Source organism: Ursus maritimus, unplaced genomic scaffold (assembly GCF_017311325.1).
Source record: "Ursus maritimus isolate PB19 unplaced genomic scaffold, ASM1731132v1 scaffold_14, whole genome shotgun sequence".
In the NCBI taxonomy this organism is placed as follows: domain Eukaryota; kingdom Metazoa; phylum Chordata; class Mammalia; order Carnivora; family Ursidae; genus Ursus; species Ursus maritimus.
Genome location: NW_024423786.1, coordinates 14279202 through 14301386, shown reverse-complemented (window position 1 = coordinate 14301386; position 22185 = coordinate 14279202). Strand labels below are relative to the sequence as shown.

The 22185-nt window shown below is 44.9% G+C and overlaps 1 protein-coding gene across 2 annotated transcripts in view; it reads right to left on the bottom strand.

Moving 5' to 3' along the window:
• Positions 1 to 6648: 6648 nt before the first annotated feature.
• The window catches only part of IL5RA (interleukin 5 receptor subunit alpha), a 35499-nt gene continuing 19962 nt past the window's right edge, over positions 6649 to 22185 (bottom strand). For both annotated transcript variants that reach the window (XM_008703155.2, XM_008703156.2), the window contains exons 10-12: positions 13329 to 13425; positions 12166 to 12250; positions 6649 to 8323 (exon numbers count right to left, since the gene is read on the bottom strand). In XM_008703155.2, coding sequence (XP_008701377.1) covers positions 8237 to 8323; positions 12166 to 12250; positions 13329 to 13425 — 269 coding nt within the window. In that variant the 3' untranslated portion in view covers positions 6649 to 8236. The remainder of the gene's footprint in view (positions 8324 to 12165; positions 12251 to 13328; positions 13426 to 22185) is intronic.

Genomic DNA, 22185 nt, shown 5'->3' with positions numbered 1-22185 from the left:
AATAAAATAAAAATATTTAATAATATTAATATTTATAAAAGAAGTTAGGCAGTAGGGTCCTCACTCAGAAGCCAGCTTTTCCAAAGCCTTCCTCAGTTTCTCCTCGGTATTGACCTCTCATTTGTCTGACTACCAGGGCACCCCATCAGTACCCATATGTGTCTATCATCCCATTAGCTTTTTATTTGTTTATTTACTTGCATATTTATTTATTTGAGAGAGAGAGAGTGTGCACGAGCAAAAGAGCACAAGCAGGGGGAGCAGTAGACTTCCCACTGAGCAGGGAGCCCAATGCCAGGCTTGATCTCAGGACCCTGAGATCGTGACCAGAGCTGAAGGCAGACGCTTAACTAACTGAGCCACCCAGGTGCCCCTATTAGCTGGTATTTAAATCACTTGTGTTCTTGACTACTTCCCAGGCACCAGGCCTGTATCCCCCCAACCCTGACACGAACAAAGCTAGAGGAGGAAGAGTGTCTGGCACCACTTGGGGTGATTTGCTCAGCCCCTGCTCTCCTGGCAGGGTGTGATGACCATATGCCTGTCCAAAAGGAGGCCCCTTTCCCCTCATGCTAAATGGCGCGTGCTGATTAAATGTTCCAATCCCATGACTCAAGTGTAAACGACAATACTCAAGAGAGCTCGCAATTTAAACAAACTCATCCTCTGTCCTTTACCGCCAACAGTTACGGTCAGTTGTCCTACCACTTGCTACGAACAGCGCAAACTCTACCAGGAAATATGTATGTCTTAGGATTTCAACTAACAAAGAGTAATAGCTTAATTTGTTTTTATTGTTTTCAAAGTGCTCTTCACACTAAGAAGTGGGAGATGCCGGTTTTATTCCTTTTTCATTTAGGGAATGGAGGTAAGGAGGTGGTGCTACAAAGCCAAAGTAACACAGATGATTAGAAAGTCAGGACCAGAATTTAGAACTCTTAATTCAGTGCATTTCAACACCTAGAAATAAGTTTTTCCTGAGAGAAAGAACAAGAGGGAAAAAGGAGATAGTGTCTTCAATGCTCCTGGAAAGCAGTCAGGAGGACATGGAGTGGGCGAGGGGGAAATGGTGAGGTCCAAGCAGAGCACATCAGGGGCTGGTATGTGGGAGATGAAGGAGTCGTGAATCACAAGCAGACTCGGGGCACAGCCATTTGGAGGAGCAGGTCCCTGAAGTGGGTTCCAACCAGTCATTCAGGGACGAGTGGCCACCCTCTGTGTACCAGGCACTGTTCTAGCACAGGGGAGTGCTGTGGCTGAAAGACCCCATGAGGGCCATAGAATGAAGGAGATGGAACCCTCCCCCCACCACACATAGACAGACAGATAGACAGATATTGGTTGCCATACAGCAACAAGAAGGGAATAAGGTGGGAAGTTGTATGTGGGTTGTTAAAGAGTGACCAGGGGTTTAAGCCAAGATCCCAGGTGCAGGATTCCTGCAGGGAAACCTCACGTAGCTCAGGTGTGGTGACTTCTCTGCTCCAAAGCAGCCCAGCTTGGCTATTATTTTTTTTTTTTACTGCAAATGGTGTTTTTGCTTGTTTGTTGTACTGGACTTCAAGCGTTCTCAGAGCTATTTTTCAAACAGGCTATCCTACAAGATCTGAGTTGCCAGATAAAATAGGGAAGTCCAACTTAAACTTGGATTTCAGATTTTTAAAAAGTCAATGATTTTATAGTGTATGCCCCATGCAAAATTTATCTGAAATTCAAATTTAACTGGGCTTCATCTATTTTTATTTGCTAAGTCTGGCAACTTCAGGCTTAGAGGATTCATCCTTGTTGAGGTAATTAATTTCTAATGCAAAATTCTAGGATCTTGCTGACGTGTTATCAAATCTCTAAAGGGGTCCATGGCTCTGAGGTATGGAGGGAGATTCCAGAAGTGTCTTGAAAGAGGCTTGTCACCCAGAACATAACTATAACAGAACTAGTTGAAAAAAAATATGTGGTTGATGTGCCATTTATCACACTTTATTTTTTTTTTTTAAAGATTTTATTTATTTATGTGACAGAGAGACAGCCAGCGAGAGAGGGAACACAGCAGGCGAGTGAGAGAGGAAGAAGCAGGCTCCTAGTGGAGGAGCCCGATGTGGGACTCGATCCCGGAACGCCGGGATCACGCCCTGAGCCGAAGGCAGACGCTTTAACGACTGCGCTACCCAGGCGCCCCCATTTATCACACTTTAGAACAAAATATCTGAGACCAAATAACAGAATTTGAATCGGCCCAGTCATTCCTCTTTTGTTTGTCAACAATGAAGATGTCAACGCTTTCTATGTGTTGCACACTGTGCTGGGCACTGGAAAACCACAGAAATCAGATTACGGCTTCCCTCTTCAGGGTTCACTGGAGGTGACAGAAACACATGCTTATTGGCAAATGGTGTAAAAGGTGTGAACAGATAAAAGTATGAACAGAATTCTGGACCCTTGTTTCTTGCAAAACCAACTCATAACAAGGTAAAGTTCAGTCAAACACAACACATTTTTTTAACCACCACCTCCCTCCATAGAATGATTTTTTTTTTTTAAGATTTATTTATTTGAGAGAGACAGAGAGAGAGTGGCAGGGAGGGGCAGAGGAAGAGAGAGAATCTTAAGCAGACTCCGTGCTGAGCACAGAGCCTGATGCAGGGGCTTGATCTCACAGCTCTAAGATCACAACCTGAGCTGAAACCAAGAGTTGGGGGCGCCTGGGTGGCTCAGTCGTTAAGCGTCTGCCTTTGGCTCAGGGCGTGATCCCAGGGTTCTGGGATTGAGCCCCACATCAGGCTCCTCTGCTGGGAGCCTGCTTCTTCCTCTCCCACTCCCCCTGCTTGTGTTCCCTCTCCCATTGGCTGTCTCTCGCTCTGTCAAATAAATAAATAAAATCTTTAAAACAAGAGAGAGAGAGAGTTGGATGCTCAACCAACTACACCAGAGAGGCGCCCCCCACCATAGAACTATCTTTATTGATTAAACATATTTCCCAAATTGGTTGCTTTGCTTTAAAAAAAAAAAAAGGAAGAAAAGAAACGGCACGCTCAAATGTAACATTTTGGATCCATTAAGCTATGTACAGATAAATATTGGCCCACAGTCCAAACCTGGCTCATTGCCTGGTTTTTGTAAATAAAGATTTATTGGAACACAGCCACACTCATTTATATACTGTCTGTGGCTGCTTTTGTGCTATAATGGCAGAACTGAGAAGTTGCCGTGGAGAACAGATGGCTCTCGCAGCTGAAAATATTTTCCATCTAGCTCTTTAAGAAGAAACTTGCTGACTTTTGAACTATGACACCAGTACTTCATTGCTGACATCTTTCCTGCGATTCCCCACGCCCCTTCCCAGGTTTACATCGTCTTTCATTGCATCACCTGGCAGGGACAGAGCTTTGCTTTTAGTTTAATGAATGAAACTAATCTGATAACACACCTTCATGGTGAAAAGAGTCCAGTAGAACTTTAAGTTAACACACATGGGCCACGTGGGCTAATTTTGCTCCACCTGCCACCCATTTATCGCGAGCCCTATGGGTAGTACTGGCTCACGGAAGTTCAGCGAGAGCTCCACGGAGCCCGAGTGATGACCGGCTGGTGAGGTAGAGAGAGGCGTCTCAGGAACGCGAGCCACACCAACTGTGAGTTCTTATTACTTCATTTCTAAGCTTTAGTGATGGTGTCGTTTCTGGCTGTCGCTGTACAGCTTTAATAAATGAGTCTACCCGTTAGAGCTTCGTTCTTTCGAGCTAAATTGAATATATGTAGTTTTCGGGTCGGCTTCGCTTTTAAGAAACCCACTTTGTTTTTTATTGTCCCGCAAAATTCAGCCAGTTCCAACTCGGTGGTTAAGTACACAGCCAGGACATTGTTCTTGACCTCAGCGTGTCTCCCTTTAAATGAGACCCCGAATTTTTAAATAATACAGTAAGTGATAAAATAGACTCAAAATGAAGTTACCTGGGGAACACAGAGTTTTCCTGGTGGCAAAGGACTGAAATTATAGAAGATAACCGTCAACCGGTGAAGAAAAAGACCGGAGAAAGCTGACGCGGGGAGATGGAGGGACGAGAGGGCGTGCTGTTCGTTACGGAGGGGCGCTCCTTCAGGATGTGGCCAGGAAGCCACTGAGGAGCTGCGTCCCAGGGACTTCGCGTTGACAGCAGCTTTAACTTGAAGGTGATAGAGTTATCTGTGGGTCTTGGACGGGGGTGATGGAGGCAGGTGTGATTTTATGTAGGTCCTTCCAAGAAAGACAATACTGGAGGCCAGGATTTTAGTTGAGTTGTGATGGTCCTAGCTGAGAGATGATAAAAACAATGTTGGGGACAAAGAATGAGAATATGGCGGCGGGGAATGAGAAATGTGCTCCTGTTCGATTTGCGGACTTAGACAATTCGCTGTCGTCTGTGTGAAACAGTTCTCGTTCTGAAGAGAATTTACATTCACATGTATTACCTAAAACACAGGGCTACTGGCAAAAAGATAAGATTGTCTTCTGGTTCAATATAATATTCTTTGAAAAGTGGCTTTCAAAAGGTTTGTATCCTGGAACTTGATTTGCAGGGTGTGGAAGCAGGAATAGCTATAGGGTCTTTGTCACAAAGATCCTTGGGCTAACACCAAGTCCTGTTCTAATTAGGGTTCCTGTTCTAATTAGGGTTTTCACCTTGCCTCGTGCCACCAAAGATTGTTTTCGGTTCTCTGTTCTCGCTTCTAGACACCTACTTTTTCTTTAACAAATTAGCACCCAAGGTTTATTAATTCCACCAACAGATGGTCCTGACACATACAAGTCTCACCATGAAAACGTTTGGATTTTTAATCAGGATGTTCTTCGCCCGTGTGGAATTCTTGCCCAGCCTGCATAAATAGCTTGAGGCCTTGAGCATTTCAATAAGGCTCAGATGGTTGTGCTGTTGGCACACTGAACTCCCCCTTCGAGTCTCCCCGGCACTTTCCCTATGCTACGCTCAGAGAATTCCAACTGCCAAAGAAAGACATCGGACTAAAATCCTTATTGGAAAGGCTGTCTTAGAGAAGCGCTGTTTGTTCTGAGCATGCGACTGAAGGCTCTTTGGGAGACAGCTGGCACTCACTCCTGTCCTGGTGGAAGATGTAAAGAGGTGGGTGCCAATGTCTAATTGACCTGTTGATGGGGGTATTTACTGTTAAGAAAATGTTCACACTCTGATTTGTCATGACAAAGCCAGCGAAAACTGGACAGACCACTTAAAACATGCCACATCCAAAGCCTAACTCCTTTTATACGGCATTTCTACGTCACCACTTAGACACATCATCAGCAAAAAAGGACTAGGGTACACCAGCCAGATGGTCGGGCACACATGTGTGTCCTGGTTATTTCCAATCATCTTCTCATTAGACACCCGTCTTCCTTTCCATGATATTATTATAGGCCTTGGTGATCTCTGCCAAATATCACTCAGTTCCAACTACATGCAAGGCCCTGTGCCAGGGTTGAAAGGGTCCAATGGTCCTAGACACCACAGATAAGAGGATGAATTTCACATGAGCGCCATCCTCCTGGAGCACACAGTCTGGGGAGACCTCCAAACTGTGAATGGTATATCCTACAGTGCAATAGCTCCGAGAGAGGGATAGAAGCCCAGAGTGAAAACCCAGAGGTAGGCTCAATCAAACTGCTTTTTAAGGCTTCGCAGAAGAGACATGGGATTTGGGTTTCAAAAAAATGAGTAGGAGCTGAGCAGTGAGGAAGAGGAAGGTCCTAATGCACTGGGGAGACCACATGGTCCACACTGTGTTGCTCCTGAAACACACAGACCAAGATCCAGATGGTGGTGCTGGTTTTGTACCTAGGTGTTGGCTGGTACTGAGGTTGAGGGAGGCATCTCTGATGTGGAACACCACACCCAACAATGAAGAAGCAGCCAAAGTGGGGGCAGCTTCCTCCTTCTCTTCCAGACTCCTAGCAGAGGCAGTGGCCATTACCCTAGGTTTCCAGGTTCTGGTTTTGAAGGACATCAGTCAGAGAGCGATAAGCCCCAAAGGGGGCAATTTGGGGCAGGACTTTTCAATCACTTACTCCTGCAGCAGTTGGTTTCCAAATTTTGGTATTCGTCAGAAACACCCAGGGCTGCTGTTCATGAAGTGTGACTGGGAAACAAGCATCAGCATCACCCGGGAACTTATTAGAAATGCAGAATCTCAGACCCCACCCCAGATCTACTCAATCTGAAACTGAGGTTGGGGCCCAACGATCTGTTTTAATGATGCCTCCAGGTGATTCTAATGTACTGGCGAGTTTCAGAATGTCTAAGAATGTTCACTAAAAATGCAGGTTCTTGAATGCCATTCACAGAGATTCTGGATCAGTCCGATAATCAGACATTTTGCCAGTGAATGCAGCACCTCCATGGGCCATGCCCTCCTGGTCCCACCTCTAAGCAGGCATCAGCTTTTTTCCAGCAGGCCTATCTACACTACTGGGCTCATTTGAGCCTGGTATTCAATGCTTCAGTATGCAGTTTCTTCAGTGATCTCCCCTGTAAAATGCGGCAGTGATACAAAAGTTGTGGGCTTCTCGGGATTAGAGATGATGTGTGTGAAATATCAGGTATAGTTCCTAACCCTGGGCATCTTAGCTCGGGCTGCTATTACAAAGAACCATACTCGGGGTGGCTGATAAACAACAGGAATTTATTTCTTGGTTCTGGAGGCTGGTGTCCCCAGTTCAAGGTGCCAGCATGGCAGGGTTCTTGGGAGAGCCCTCTTAGTGGTTGCAGAATGCCAACTTCTCCTATCTTTATGTAGGGGAAAGAAAACTCCTTGGAGTCCCTTTAAAAGAGCACTAATTCCCTTCATGAGGGCTCCAACCTCGTGATCTAATCACCACTCAAAGACCGCCCCCCCACACCTCCTAATCCCATCACATTGGGGTACAGAGTTTCAGTATGAATTAGAGGGGAATGGGCACAAACATTCAGTCCATAGTACTTGGAAACAGGCAGTAACTGATAGCTGTCATACTGCTGTCCCTATTGTTCTGGGTCTAACTCCCTGCTTGTTTCAATGGATGGTTACCAAAAGAACACCCTCTGGAAGTACTTGGTACTCAGTGTGCCCCATTATTGAATCCACTTGACTAAAACAACTCTGGAAAGCATATAGAGTGTGTAGCCATACAGGGGGTTCAAAACACTGTGACCTTGTTTCCCTGTCCTAAGCTTCCTACTCCAGGGCCACGTATCATCAGCACTGTTGGGGTCCTTTTGAGTACTCACTGTTCCCTCCTACCTCCTCTCTGCCCTGGACACACCTGTATGTACTTGGTTCTACCTGTAGCCCACTGCCCATCACCAAGGCCTCCAATCTAGATGCAGACCCCTAGAGGAGGATGTGGAGAGGATGTCTAGATTAGGATGTTTGATGGGATGCTTGTAGGATTGACCCAGAACTACTGGACCAGCACCCGACAATTGCTTTAAAATATGTGCAAGCCAACATCTCTCCAGAAAGTTCATTCCTGATTGAGCAATCCCCTTCCCAACCCAATTCTACCCAAGGCCTTTCTCAGTATCTTCCCAAATATCCAGGCTGCCTTCAAGAATATAATCTCAAACAAAATCCGAATCTCTGCTTTGGTATGGAGTGATATGTTAGCTCTTCATTTTTTAATGAGTTTGCCTCAAATCGTGCTTCCTCAATCATATCTGTAGGTAGTCCCCCACCCCACACACACTACTTGAAAGAAAACGTATTCTACAACTCAGGGGAAAACAAAACAAAAAACACCACAGGTCCCACTTGCTCTGGGAAAGACAGCCTCGACTCTACGTTCGTAATGAACTCCAGGCTGGGGCAGAGTGCTTCCTTGTGGATATTTCAGTTGAGTATCACCATTGGTAGCTTCAGCTCTACAACCTTCCCTGCCAGTTGACGTCGGCCTTAAAAACTGTCTCTTGCACAGAAGTTTGAGGTAAGTAATGTAAATCGCAAAGATTGGCAAGGGAGGAGTAGGTGCCCTGCAGAGGGGGAAGGAAAGACCTGGCAGAATGGTCAGGTTGAGCAATCACACCGAGCGAGCAAGGAGTTTTTTAGGAGGCATCCACGCTTTTAAGAGATCTGTCTGGCCACATTGCCTTGCAGCTAAACTGAGCGTTCAGTAAATTCGGAACTCTTCTTTGCCAGGAAACAACAGTTCCCGTTCTTCTTATCACTGAGGCATGTGAGTGTGAGTTCACTTTTGAGAACGTTCCAGTGCCAATCAAAACACGGAATCTTCCAGGGTCTCAAGTCCAGGCTCTTCCACATAACTTATGACTTCAATTTCTGTTTCACTGGAAACCGTTTTCTATAAAACAAAACATCCTCCCTTAGATGTCTTTAAGTACACTTTTTCTTCTCTCGAATTTCTTTACAATTGTTTAAGTGTATTTTGCTTATAAAAATAGTAAATGTTCACTAAGAAAATATGGAAAATAGGAAGAAAACAAAACTCTATCCATCAACCTATCTCCCACACACAGCCCATTGTTTCTCTCCAGCCTTATTTTCTAGGTACAAAGTTACCTTTACAGTTAAATGAAGGCAAATGGATAGTCAGCTTCATAAATTGCTTTCTGTGTAACATCATGTAATATTTGAAAATATATATTCTTGGGCTGCATCATTGAATAGTTCCACCATTTTTCCTTCATAGTTTATTGTAATCTCCCCTTAAATTTGGCTGTATTTGTCTAATTTGGGCTATTATAATGCTATTAATGAGAAACTTTGTGACAGAAATCACCTACAAGAGATATTTCTCTACCTTGCTTCCTCATACAACACATTTTTTAAAAAAGACTTGATTTGAGAGAGAGTGCATGCATGCACACACATGGGGGTAGATGGGAGCAGAGGGAAAGGGAGCAGGGATCTGAGCAGGGAGCCCAACACAGGCTCAATCCCAGGACCCCGAGATCATGACCTGAGCCGAAGGCAGATGCTTAACCGACCCAGCCAAGCAGGCGCCCCTCATTTAACACATTTTTAATACCTATGATACCTACTGTACCTTAGACACTGCTGTGCATTGAGTATGTGGTGACAACCAGAGCAATGTGCTCTCTGCCTTAGGTACTAGAATTTAAATGGCTTATATTTAATTTTGGAAGGAACCCTCTCTGGCTACCATTGTAGAAATAAGGAACAGCTGGAAACTGCTCTCTAACAAACCTGAAACACAGGACACAACTTTTTTATTTTTTTTTTTAACAAAAAGCCGCCGCCTTTGTAATTGATAAGGGTTAGCTTCTGCCCCTCCGTCTTCACTCCCACCTCTCCCTGTCAGTACCTGTCTCTTGAACGTTACAGAACAATTTCTAACTTGGGTCTGGACAAGCAAAAAATTGCTTAATGAGAGCTCCGGGATGGCAGATACCCTCCAAATCCCAGGACTCTGGGTACCCACACCAAGCTTAGAGACGCAGTTTGTAATTGCAAGCAGAAAACTTCCTTTCCCACACACTACAGGCTTCCTGGTGGGATGCAAAACCAAAACCATCATTTCCAATAGCACTAATTGGTGTCTCCCACCCCCTTGTAGCAGAGGCCCCAAGAGTGAGTCCGAAGGACTTTACCTTCAGAGCTTCAGGCTGGGGCATATTCTCCCAGGCGGAAAATTGAGAGCATAGGCTGAGAGCATTATAGGGCAATGCTTCATTTTCTGAGTTCTATATGCTATCTCTGTCAGTTTGTCTCTCTTTCTTATGCATGAAACTCGGCAATGTGAGAAGTAAGTTGTCTAAGAGGAGCCTAGCAGCTCTGAGCTCTGACGTTAATCCTTTGCTTATTTTGAAACCAGCTTGTCGACCCCAAGTTATTTTGCACACATGACTTGATTTTAATTAACAACAAACCACAAGCTTATACAATAAGCTCTTAAGCCAGTTTCTTTCACCAACCTCAGAATATTAAAGAAAATCTTTGGGGGCTCTATAGGGAAATTAGATATCAGCATTAAGATGTTCCATGAAGAGGCAACAAGACAAATGACTTGACTGGGCTGCTAAAATCAAATGTAGGTTATCCGGGATGACTATGCTGGAGCAAGGAGGGATTGACGGCACAAATTCAGATGAAACCAAACAAGGTTTCTCGATGGGATCCACTCTTTTTCCAGAAAAGCTATGGGTTAACAAAAGCAAAGCCCCTGTTCGCTGGTAAAGGAGAGCACGGGCTGTTGGGACAGAATGGTTCTTCTGTCTGACTCAATTCTTTGCTTGACTAGGTTCGTAACTACTATGGTCTATAATTATTCCAAACACCCAAACTGAAAACTCTAAAGGTCACAGCTTATCGAAATGATCCATTTCAGTGAGGGTTTGACCCTTAGCTGCCCTACAATCACCAGGTTATTCATCCGTTCATGAAGCACTACATTGGAAAGCTAAATTTGTTAATACAATAGCTTGATCTACATGAAGGATCAGCAAACTACAGCCTGTGGGCAGAATCTGGCTTATTGCCTGTTTTTGTAAATAAAGTTTTATTGGCCAGAGCCAAGCTCATTCATTTGCATACTGTCTACGGCTACTTTCACACCACAGCGGCAACACTGAATAGTTGAGAGAAACCATTTGGCTGTTAGGTATTTACTATCTGGCTCTTCATAGAGAAAGTTTGCTGACCCCTAATCTAAATAACCACTTAATTTAAGGACGGATTTGACAAAGTGTATAATAATAACTGTACACTGGAAATCACAAAATATTGCTGAGAGAAATTAAAGAAAACCTAAATAGATTGATGATATTTTTTGTTTGTATGCTATGATGCTATGTCATGTTTACAGATTGGGAGACTCATTTTTAACATGTCACTTTTCCCCACATTAACCTACAATTAACACAATCCTAATAAAGATCCCAGCAACTTTTTTGGTAGAAATTAATAAAGTTGCTCTAAAATTTATACGGGAATGCAAAACAAAACACCGAGAATAACCAAACCAACTTTGGAGAAAAATCTCGTTTGGGAGCACCTGGGTGGCTCAGTCAGTTGAGCTTCCAACTCTTGGTTTTGGCTCAGGTCCTGATCTCAGGGGCCTGGGATGGAGCCCCGAGTTGGGCTCCACACTCAGCATGGAATCTGCTTGACATTCTCTCTCTCCCTCTGCCTCTCCCACTCATGTTCTCTCTCTCTCTCTCTCAAATCTTTTTTTTTAAGATTTTATTTATTTATTTGATAGAACATAAGCAGGTACAGCAGCAGGCAGAAGGAGTGGGAGGAGAAGCAGACCCCACTGAGCAAGGCGCCTGATGTGGGGCTCGATCCCAGAACCCTGAGATCATGAACTGAGCCAAAGGGAGATGCTTAACCGACTGAGTCACCCAGGTGCCCCTTAAATAAACAAATCTTTTTTTAAAAAATCCTGTTTGGAAGCCTTACACTACCTAATCTCCAGGTTTGCAATAAAGCTATAGTTATCAAGACCGCATTGGCATAATGATAGACAAACAGATAAATGAAAACAGATAGTCCATAAGTAGACCCACACATATATAGATAACTGATTTTCAACAAAGATGCCATGACAATTCACTGGGGAAAAGGATGATTCTTTTTTCAGAAAATGATGCTAGAACAATTGGGCAGCCCGTTGCTAAGTGAGCATTCAGGTAAGCCTAAGTTTTGAATGGCCAACAAGGCCTAAGGAAATGCATATTTAGGGAAGTAATTTGCCTTCTCTATGGTCCTTTATCCTAAGGAACTAGGAAAAGTTCCTCTGAAAAATGTTATTGATTAAGGTATCCATGTGCCGTAACACAGGTTCTTAAAACATCAGGGCTCAACAGGACATTGGACCATCTCATCTTTGCCCCCTGACTATAGAGAAAAGGAAGTCAGGGCTCCTAGGAGTGAAGGAATTGCCCCAGCTCAGTTAAGAGACGGCTGATAGAAAAAATACCAGCCTGACTGGTGAGGACACTTATAGCTGAACAGGACATTTCTAATATCCCGACACTAATGAACATACATAACATAACATTGAGCCAAAGAGCAGAATGACTAAAGCGACATAAAGTCACTGCCCCCCCCCCCCGGGTAGACACTCTGCCTTGGAATATGGAAAACCAGTAACCTGATGACCAATCCCTGGAGACCCAACCCTGGGCAGATAGGACCCATCATAAGAGCCTTCAACATTACCTCAGGGCTGACGATTACAAAGATATCCTTAATACTGTTTTTTGGTGCTGGAACCGGTGGAAACAACCTGGTCCATAAGTGACCTCTGAAAACAGAGTAAAGCAGAGAATTAGGTGAACAAGAGCATCCTTTCTTGTCTTTCAGTATCTACTCTACAAATTGACCTAGTTAATCTCAGGACTTGCTGTTCTATAAATTCAAAACCTTTATGGACCAAGAGTTATAAATATCTATATTGTAATAGTAGTTGGGCTATGATGTGGCTTCTGAATCACCCAAGGAAGACATGATGGTAATTGCTTTGTGTTGGTCCATGTTTTCGGCCTAATTTCTGAACATGGGTGATGTGTAAGGCCCTCGGTGCCCCACCGCTGACCCATGCTGGATCCAGCTCCACACCCACCTGTCCTGGCTCACAGAATTTACTTTTTCCTCTCCTTTGAATTGCCACCTTCCACCCCACAGAATGTAACATGTATAATAATGAAGCTCTTTAAAACCTAAGTAGTTTTCTAAATTATGAAAGGACTGAGACAGAACATGTCCTTAAGCCTCCTGAATGGCACTTTGCCTTGCTGACTGCCAAAGCGAGTGAAGAGTTTTCATGGGGCCATTTGCAGGCTCGAGGGTTGTTCACCAGATCTGCATGACCTTTCTACAATCTGAGTTTGACCAAAGGACAATCGGCCACTCGGGGACCGGGTGATCAAAGGGTGAGGGTGGGAGCTGGCACTTCCTCATTGGAGATCAGACCATGGGAGGCACTGGGGTGATTTCAGTCTCCCAAGCTATAAAGGGAATCTGCTAGTGGCTCAACTAGGACAACCAGATACTGAGTGGGAAGGCAGTAAAGGAATCAAAAGAACACAAAAGTAAAAGGTTTCGCAGAAATGACTACACTGTTGTCAAATTCAAGAAGGGTGCGTCATGGCTGAGGGGCTGTGTTGTGCTCTGTCTGGTCTCCATAAATCACCTAAGGATGTTTCTCATTTTTTAAATTTGGTCCATACTCCCCTTGGAGAGGCAGTCCAGAGGACCCCAAAGCGCTGTAAATTCCATCTGATAATAGGCACCCTAATGGAGGCACGGCCGAAGTGTAAAAATTCAATACTCAGACCTCATTGGAAACATTGAAATTTAAAAAAAAAAAAAAAAAAACCTACGTTTTACAGATGAGGGTGAAAATTAACACGAGGAAGCAGATGGTTGCCATAAGCACAATTAGAAACCATTCTGTGGAGAGCTTCTGATCATCATGTCCTGATGGGAGAAAAGAAAAAAAATCAGAGATAGAATCAGCTGCAGATACGCAAAATGACTAGAGGCAGGCATCAGGAAGCTTGGGTTGGAGTTGCCGATACTGGGTAAGGCTAGGCGAGTAGCTTAGCCTTCCTGAGCCTGAGGTTTCTCATGAGGGTGAAATGAAGCCACTTTTAATATTAAATCATTATTTAGGCAGTCTGCAGATATTTATGGACCACACTTGATGTAATAATGCCTCCTGAATCTTGGAGCTTATCCATTTTGAGTGAGTAGTAAGGTTTTTAGATGGAAAAGCTATAAGCGGTAAGCCCTCTTAACCATCTAGTTGCATTATAATAAAAATAATATACAAAGTTGGAAACTTAACTTTTAGAGGAAGTAAATGATGGAATAATACTCGGAGTTAACCCTAAAGGCATCAGACGCTGCTAGAAGTACTTTGCCATCTTAATTATGCTCAACACCCCTTAACCATTATTCCCATTGCACAGATAACAAAGTAGAAGCAAATTGCCATCAAGCCAGTACAGAAAGTGTAAATATGTTGCACACCATCTTACTCTCCAGTTAAATTCGCTTCTCATCTGCATTCAAGGACGGATTCTTCTATTCATTTTGACGATATCTTTGGGGTGTGTGATTATTTTTTTAAGGTACTGGAAAAGCCCCAGGTCCTTAACCACATGGTTTTGAAAAAGGTAATGTACTTGATAACTGCGTGATTCACTTCCAGAGAATAAGGCAAATCCTGCATTATCTCCCTGGATACAAGTTTGCATTCTGTGGGAGAGGCCACTCACTAATTCATTCCTTTATTCACCCATTTAACAAATATTTATCAGACTCCCATTATACGTTTGGCACTGCACAGGTTGCTGGGCGCTGGGTTAAAAGCACACATGTGGGTTCTCCCTGTGTGCTATTTAGATCCGTCAAAGAAGAAAGGCTCTAAGCAAATAATGACACAGGTAATGACTTAATACCAGGTGTGCTAAGCGCGTGGGGGATGTTCAAACCACGGTGCACCAGAAGAAACTGGTCCCAACCCTCAGTTTGCCATTAACGGTTTCTTTTATAAAATGAAAAGTGAGTAAGTAGAACTTTCAAGTCCTTGTAAATATCCTAAGACTTCCAAAAGCTCCAACATAACTTCAAACTCAAAACATTCATATCAAGGGGGAGAGATGTCTTGAGGATTTAATGCTAGTGAGTCCAACTTTGCCTTGATCTCTTGCTTTTTAGCCTACTGAGAACTCTTATTCCAGGTTTATCTTCTACTTCCCCAAAGCTTTAATCTCTCATCCTTCATCTCTTTCCTTCTGCTTTCAAATATTCATAGAGTCCTTTATCTTGAATAAGCCATTACTTTGCTCTGCCATCTCTCCCAACTATCATCAAATACCTTCCCACTTTATTTCGAAGCCTAATTTCTTGAATAAGGGATTCAGGCTGCTTCATTTCCCACCTCAGAAACTGCTTTTTTTTTTTATTTGCTGCTAGCTGCCTCCAAATTGAATCTAAAGGACACGTGGCTTCTTTTTCCAACTTTATTTTTGCCCTGCCTGCTTCCTGAGTTTCAGACTTGATGGTTGAGCCCATCCTGAAACTAAGTCATTGGCTTTTGCACCCAACATTCCCCTTCCTCGGTGGCATTTCCTTCTTCCCTTTTTAATTTCAACTGACCCTCTCGGCTCAGCTCTGGATCCTTGGGTCGTTTCCACTGGCAAGTTTGTTGAACACGGCTGCATCTTTTAATTCCGTGTGTTCTTCTCCCTGGTCTTTGCTCCTGGCCCAGCCCTAACAACACAGCTCTACTTCTAGATCGGAAACTGCCCAGAGGTGAAACCCACGGAGATGGTCCTCCAAGCTGCCAATGTTGAAAACTAAACTTATGCTCTCCTTCACATCAGAATGCCTTCTCTCACCGACTTCCCCATGATGGTCTGCATACTGGGATCCCTGGAATTTGCTATGATTCCTCCTATTCTCTGCAGCCCTGCCTCCTTTCTCCACTGACTCGGTTTACATAGTCGCATCATACCCGCTCACAAAAGTAAGAGAGGCCTGCCTTTGTCTCACGCGTGCATCCTTGCCTAGTGTGGAAATCTGGATTCTCTTCTTAGCTTGCGGTGGAGGTCGCCATTCTGGGCCTCCGTTCCCTCATCTATAAAAACAAGCAAGTTGAAATACACGATCCTTAAGATCTCTGCCAAGTCAGCACCTTTTCTAATACCACTGACTCCATCCAGGCCACTGTCCTTTCCTATGAACTTACCTTTAACAAAAGTGATCTTAGAAAAGTAGTCATTTGTGTGGTTGAAGTTTTGAAAATTGTCATCACATATAAAAAATAAAAACAGTATTCTGAAGTAACTAAAGCTTATTTTCTGTACATATTTTTTTTTTTAGTGTTCATAGGTCCCAGACACTATGCAAGGTGCTTACTATGCATTTTAGTGTAATTCTCACAACAGTGTGTTGAGGTGGGTAGATGGAGAAACTGGAACAGAGAAGGGCCGACTCAGTCCACTGAGGACTCAGCTAGCAGGGGGAGCTGGGATCCCAGCCCGGGACTGGCTGAGCGGGAATCCTCTTAACCATGATGCAGGAATCCCATTCCACTGCCCATCATCCCCAAACTGAGGACACACGGCACAGGCAGGAGCTCCACTTAGGACAGCCTAAGCATTTCTGTCATTGAACTCTCTCCTGAGAGTCCTCTCCCCAGCTAGATCCACTTCCCTGCAGGGAAGCACTGTTTCACTGCTGGGTCCCCACTGTTGGACATGCGAAGTTGACAGGCGGCGCGCTGACAGGAGGGGGCTGCATTACAAACCAGCGTTCCCCCTGATGTTCTCGGGCTCCCATTGGGACTGAATCACTTTATTTAAAACCTAGGACCATAGTATCTTTTTTAAGTTTTAAGAGTTTTTTTTTGTTTTTTTTGTTTTGTTGTTTTTTGTTGGTTTTTTTTTTTTTTTTTTTTTTAGAGAGAAAGAGCACACGCAGGAGGCAGGGGAGGAGGGGGAGAGGGGGAGAGAGAATCTCCAGCAGACGCCACACGCAGCACAGAGCCCGATGTGGAGCTCAATCTCATGACCCTGAGGCCATGACCTGAGCATAATTGAGAGTCAGGCGCTTAACCGACTGAACCACCCAGGCGCCCCAAGTTTTAGGTATTTATATCTGTTATTTGACAAAGAAGCATTAGTCACACTTTGTAAAACGATAAAAACGTGATACTCAAGGAGGCAAAACTTTTATTTTCCCAAATGCCACAGATACTGAAAGGCTCTAGGACTAATACACAGTTGTCTTGGTTAGGACTGAGTGTCCTGTTAAACCTGGCTTTTCTTGCACCAGCTCATAGCTAACGTAGAGAGCAGCTGAGATGAACTAATACCGTCAAATACCATCCAGCTTTCTTTCCTAGGCTGATGTCCTGAATAAGGGGTTTTTCTGCTTCATTTCCCCATTTCTGAAACCCAGCATTCCATACTCTGAACCATTATTCCAGTACCTTAATAAGTACATTCAGAAACTCCAGACTCCTATTCCATGGATGGAATATAAATGTAGCAAGGGGTATGTCAGCAGAAAAAAAGTTACCCTGTTTACAACTAGGTTTAACAGGTAAAGTTTGGGTCCCACAGAAAGAAAGAGCCACGTTGAAATATTATCAGGGTCACACACTTGGTCCTATTTGTGTCTCAAATTGTGAAATACCTCATAGTCAGATATGTCAAGTGCTGATAATAGTACCGTTCACTTCTGACCATGATTACAAAAATCTTTTCAGTTAAACCACTCTCCAGCCATTCACTTCGGCTCTCACTTTGATAAAGTTTTTCACTGAATTAGCAAAAATACAGAGGCAACTGATTTTATTTCATTCAATCTAAAAAAGTTATTGATGCATGCAAGGTGCTACGTGGGAAGCAAAGTCATGGTCGCTGCCTGGAGGGAGCTGGCAAATTAGTCATTTCTCCTGGCCTGGCTTCTGCAGGTGTTCCGGGTGCACTTCAGAAAGACTCCCCTACCACCAAGGGAGAACAGAACTCACCCCCAGAGAACAGAGCCAAGGTCAGCGTTACCATGATAAAACATTGGCAGGTAAAATTAGTACAAGGAAAAGCTTTCGCATTCTCCCCACCAAATGGAAATTACTTGTGGATTATCTACTGTTTAATTATTAATGCAAAAGTCTTGAGTCAGTTATATAAATGAGTGAATTAAAGTTATCATCTACTCTGACTTTACCGAAGGTAGAAGGAAAGGGAATAGGTCTCAAGGGTAGTACATATGTCCTTTGGTCAAATTGATAAAAATTTCAATACTGAAAAGTTGGGAGGCCCCTGAATGTATCATTAATTTGAATTCTGGGGTCTCTAGCTTTGGAGATTTTCTTAAGAAAAAGGATTTCCAGATAACTTGAATCTTTTCTCTGACTCAAGGAGAATGCCTTTCCTACCCTAAAACGGAAGCCACAGATGTTTCTTTTCAAGAAATCGAAGGGCCCTGCTATTTAGTTATGCAGAGATGTTTTAGAAAGAGGAAGTCACACCGTCAGTCCTTCTAAGGAGGAGAAGTCCTCCAGACCCTCCACTTCATTCCTGGATGCTCTTCTGACATTGCCACCTTACGGCATTTGGGAACTCAGCTGTCTGGTTTCTGGTGACCTTGGCTATCATTTTTGACATCTCAACCGTTTTACCTTGAGAACAAGCCAACTGCTGATAATTCTGCTGTTCTGCAACATGGCAGTGTGAGGGGTGGGGGTGAGATGCTGCATGGGAAGGGGGGAGGATGGGATGGTAGCAACGATGGGGGGTTGGGGACCTAGGCACTGGACCCAACTTAATCCCTTCATCTGCATCTGGCTCTTTCGGGAGTTTCCTCGAATCGCTTCCCTCCGGATGCTAAAGCCCCTCTTGGCCCAGAAGTCCGTCGTCTATGTAGTTCAGGCTAATAACTCCGAGGAGGGTCCATTTGAGGTGGAAGCCTGTTCCACCTCAAATTGTCCATACAAGTGTGGCTCTTAGTGCTTCCATATTGATTTTGAATCTGACTTCGGACTTAACAGTGGGTTTCAAGGGAAAAGAGCTAATTAGTAAACTGATGGGACTCTTGCAATGAAGCAGCTCTGCTCTCTGTGCATAAAACCAGCAAGTGCTGGACGAAGGCCAGCAGCACCAGCAGGTGTCAGTCATGGAGAGCACGCGCACGCCTCAGCCTACAAGCTGCCGTGGCTCGCCTCTCGTGGCAAGGGGAGGCCGTGGCATCCTTCGTGAGCAGCACCCCAAACCAGGTCACAGGCTCCCAGTGCAAGCAAAAGTCAGAAGCAGCCCTTTTAGGTGGGTGAGCTTTCTGAGGCCACTGTCAAGAGGGCTGTGAGTTTTACCTGGTTTAAGGAGAAAAAAGAGGGCAGTAAATGCAGCCTCAGTGGACAAAATGTAAGGTAGTTCGGGGCCCAGAGCAAGATAGACAAAACGTGTCCCGTGTTCCTTTGAGGAAACGGGGCTCAAGTAGACGGAAAGACGGAGAGGAAACAGAGACTCTGTGCACGCGTGTGTGGCGGGTGTTCAGGATTCATGAGAGGGATCACTGCGGGACCGTTCATTCCCCCTCGTGGGAGCAGACGTGATGAAGTGGACTAGAGAACTTGTTTTTGCCCTTCTCTGCTTTGCAGGCTTTCCTACACAGCACTCCCAGGCAACCGGGAACTTTGTTCCCTAGGGGCTGCTGGGCCTGTTCTGTTGGCCTGCTAGCAAGCACCATTGAAAGCCGGCTGCGTCATTGCATAAAAATAAGAAAGGAGGGGGTGAAGAGCTGTCAGCCTGGTTCTGTCACTCGCCACCCAGGCGACCTTGAGCAGGCGTCCTTTCCAGCTCCCGCTGCCTGCTTTGTAAAATGGGGATAAGGACGGAAGGATTTGGTGGAGGTAAAGTCGTCAGCCCAGCGTTAGAACATAATAGGTGCTCAGTGAATATTAGTCATTATAATTGTAATTAAACCATTGTGTCAGAACTTTTTTCACATAATCTGCAAATCCACGTAATTAAGAAAATCCTTTGTTTGCAAAGATACACAAGATAGCATAGGTGAACGTGCCTAGCGCGGTGCCTGGCTCAACGGTAGAGTCCTTCCTTCCTCTGCGCTGTTGTCCCATCTGATGGGCCCTTCCTGGGGTGGAAATCATGCCTGATAGGACAGCGTCGACACCACTAGAGGTGGCCGTGCCTGAAAACACGGTAGAATGCCCTGCTCCTGACAGCTGGAGACAGAATCTGAAGGCTTCCCTCTGGCCCTCCTTCAGGCTACAGAGACTCCCAAGGGTGAGGTGGTCCTGCCCTCCCCCCCACCTCGCTGCTGAGAGCAAGTGGTGGGGCTGCCAGGCGCTAACCAGCCTTTGAAACCACAAGAACCTGGGTCTAAGGACACAGTTGACTGACCCGACTACCATGTTTACCAACCTGAAATCCCCCATTTGCAAAGGAAACCCAGAATCCCCACAAGGTCTCTTGGCCTCAGGTAAGCCCAAGTGGGTTTTTCAGGTTATTAGGTCACCTCTTTTTATTTTTTTCAACCAGTTTTGTCAGTGTTAATCTCTTACCTCATGAAAGCTTTAGCATTTGCAGAATTCTTTTTGAAGACCTAGGGAAACCGCATTTGGGATCTCTGCAATGTTCGCCCTTCCCATTTTCCTTTGCTCGTTTTCTCTCTGTTCTACCACAGTGAGAGAATTTAGAACGAAAGTGTGTGGTGACCAAACAGAAAATAAAGGAGAGAGAGCAGGAGGTGTCCAGGGCTGAGGGTGAGGCAGCAGGACCTGCCCTTGGCGTCTGAGTCCAGGCGACCTGGGCCAGTGGATGTGTTTCCTCACAGTCACAGCCTCTTAAAGTGAGGTCGGAGGACAAAGGCAACAAGAGTCGCCAGTGGGAACCTTACTTCCATCTCAGCCCAAATTCTTTTTTTTTTTTTTAAGATTTTATTTATTTGACAGAGATAGAGACAGCCAGCGAGAGAGGGAACACAAGCAGGGGGAGTGGGAGAGGAAGAAGCAGGCTCCCAGCGGAGGAGCCTGATGTGGGGCTCGATCCCGTAACGCCGGGATCACGCCCTGAGCCGAAGGCAGGTGCTTAACCGCTGTGCCACCCAGGCGCCCCTCAACCCAAATTCTTAAACACATCCCTGCTAGTCTGCCTCAACCTACTTCCCTAAGTCCCTCCAGGCTCTAGGCTGGGTCACGTGGCTCTAGGAGCCAGCCCCTGCCCACCGCCACGAGCCGTGACAGGAAAGCTAGGGCCCGGATTCCCTCTGACTGACGGGTCTTGTGGAAGGAGATGCCTCTGAAGGCGACGCAGGTCCGCGGGGAAACTTCGCTCTACTCCCAGAGGTACAAATGCTGCCTATCTCAAGCCTAAAACATCTTTAAATTAAAAGTGTTTTTTGTTTGGTTTGGTTTGTTTTTTTAATCGGTCCCTGGTATTATCGTCACATAGATCATGGCGTTCACATAGGGCCTCCAGTGAAGTCGGGGTCAAACCCAGTCGCCGGGTTGGAGGGGCATGCCTGTGATTGCGGTTTGGGCCTCTGATAAGCAGGTGTCGGAAGGACTGAGCCTGGCCAGTGACAGGCAGGAAAGAACTGCGGGGTGCACTCACATCACACTCTCTTTTTCCAAAGGGAAGGCTACAGCTGCAGGGCGTTTCATTTTCATAATTGCTTTTTTTCATGCATGGTGTGTGAGCTTCCCGTAGGCGGGAGGAGGAGGGAGATGATGGACTGGAGCAAGTGGAAGTCTCTTAAGACCAGGGTCAGGAGAGAAGAGGTTTAGGTAAACAGGAGACAGCAGAGATAACAAAGGAACGGAAGAGTCCGGAAGTTAAGAAAGTCTTAAAAAGGAGAAAGACGTGTGAAAAGTGGGAAGTTAGCTCTTAAGATAAGGCAGAGAGGCGGGTTGGGGAAGGGCAGTTGATAACGAGTATTGATAAAATGAAGCCAACCACTATTTCCATTTGAAAACAAACATGTTTCCTGTGCTGGAAATCCTAGCCCAGGAGGGCCCATCTAGGGCCGAGGTTCAGGGCGCTTGGCGGCTGGACCATCTCACTGCCAAAACTTCATCTTCCTGGGTCTCATTATTGAATAACCTTGGGCGATCATGGGTTAATGAGTGAATTGCATGGATTCCACTTTGCCCATTGACGAATATGTCACCTATTCGAGAAAATTAGCTATTAACAGCCACATCTGGGTTGTTTGATAACTACTGATTTATTTAATATCCCTGGGTCTCCATTTCCTTATATTAAAGGAGATGGACTTAATAATATGTGAGAACGAGGTGGTATTTGAGCGAAGCTGCAGAGTGAAAATGGAAGGGGAGGGCTCCAGGGCGCCATACATACAAGGTAGGAGAGGAGGAAGGTTGTCTAAAGGAAATGAATGTAGCGACAAAATTGCCTGATAGACTGCAAGCTGAGCATAATTATGGTTGCATCCTCGAGGGGTAGGGAAGAGCCATGCAACATGTCCCAGAGGGGCCCGGACTTCCTATTATGTTTATTAATCATCTTGATGAAAATGGAAAGTCTGCATTGATTAAATTCACTAATGATCCTAAACTGAGCAGGGGAGTAAATTCCAGAAACGATGGATTTGTAAGGTGAGTGGTAATATTAATAAGCTCATCTTATGAAAAGGGTGGCGGTAAATGAAATGGGATTTGCCATAGATAATGGCAGTGAGGTATTC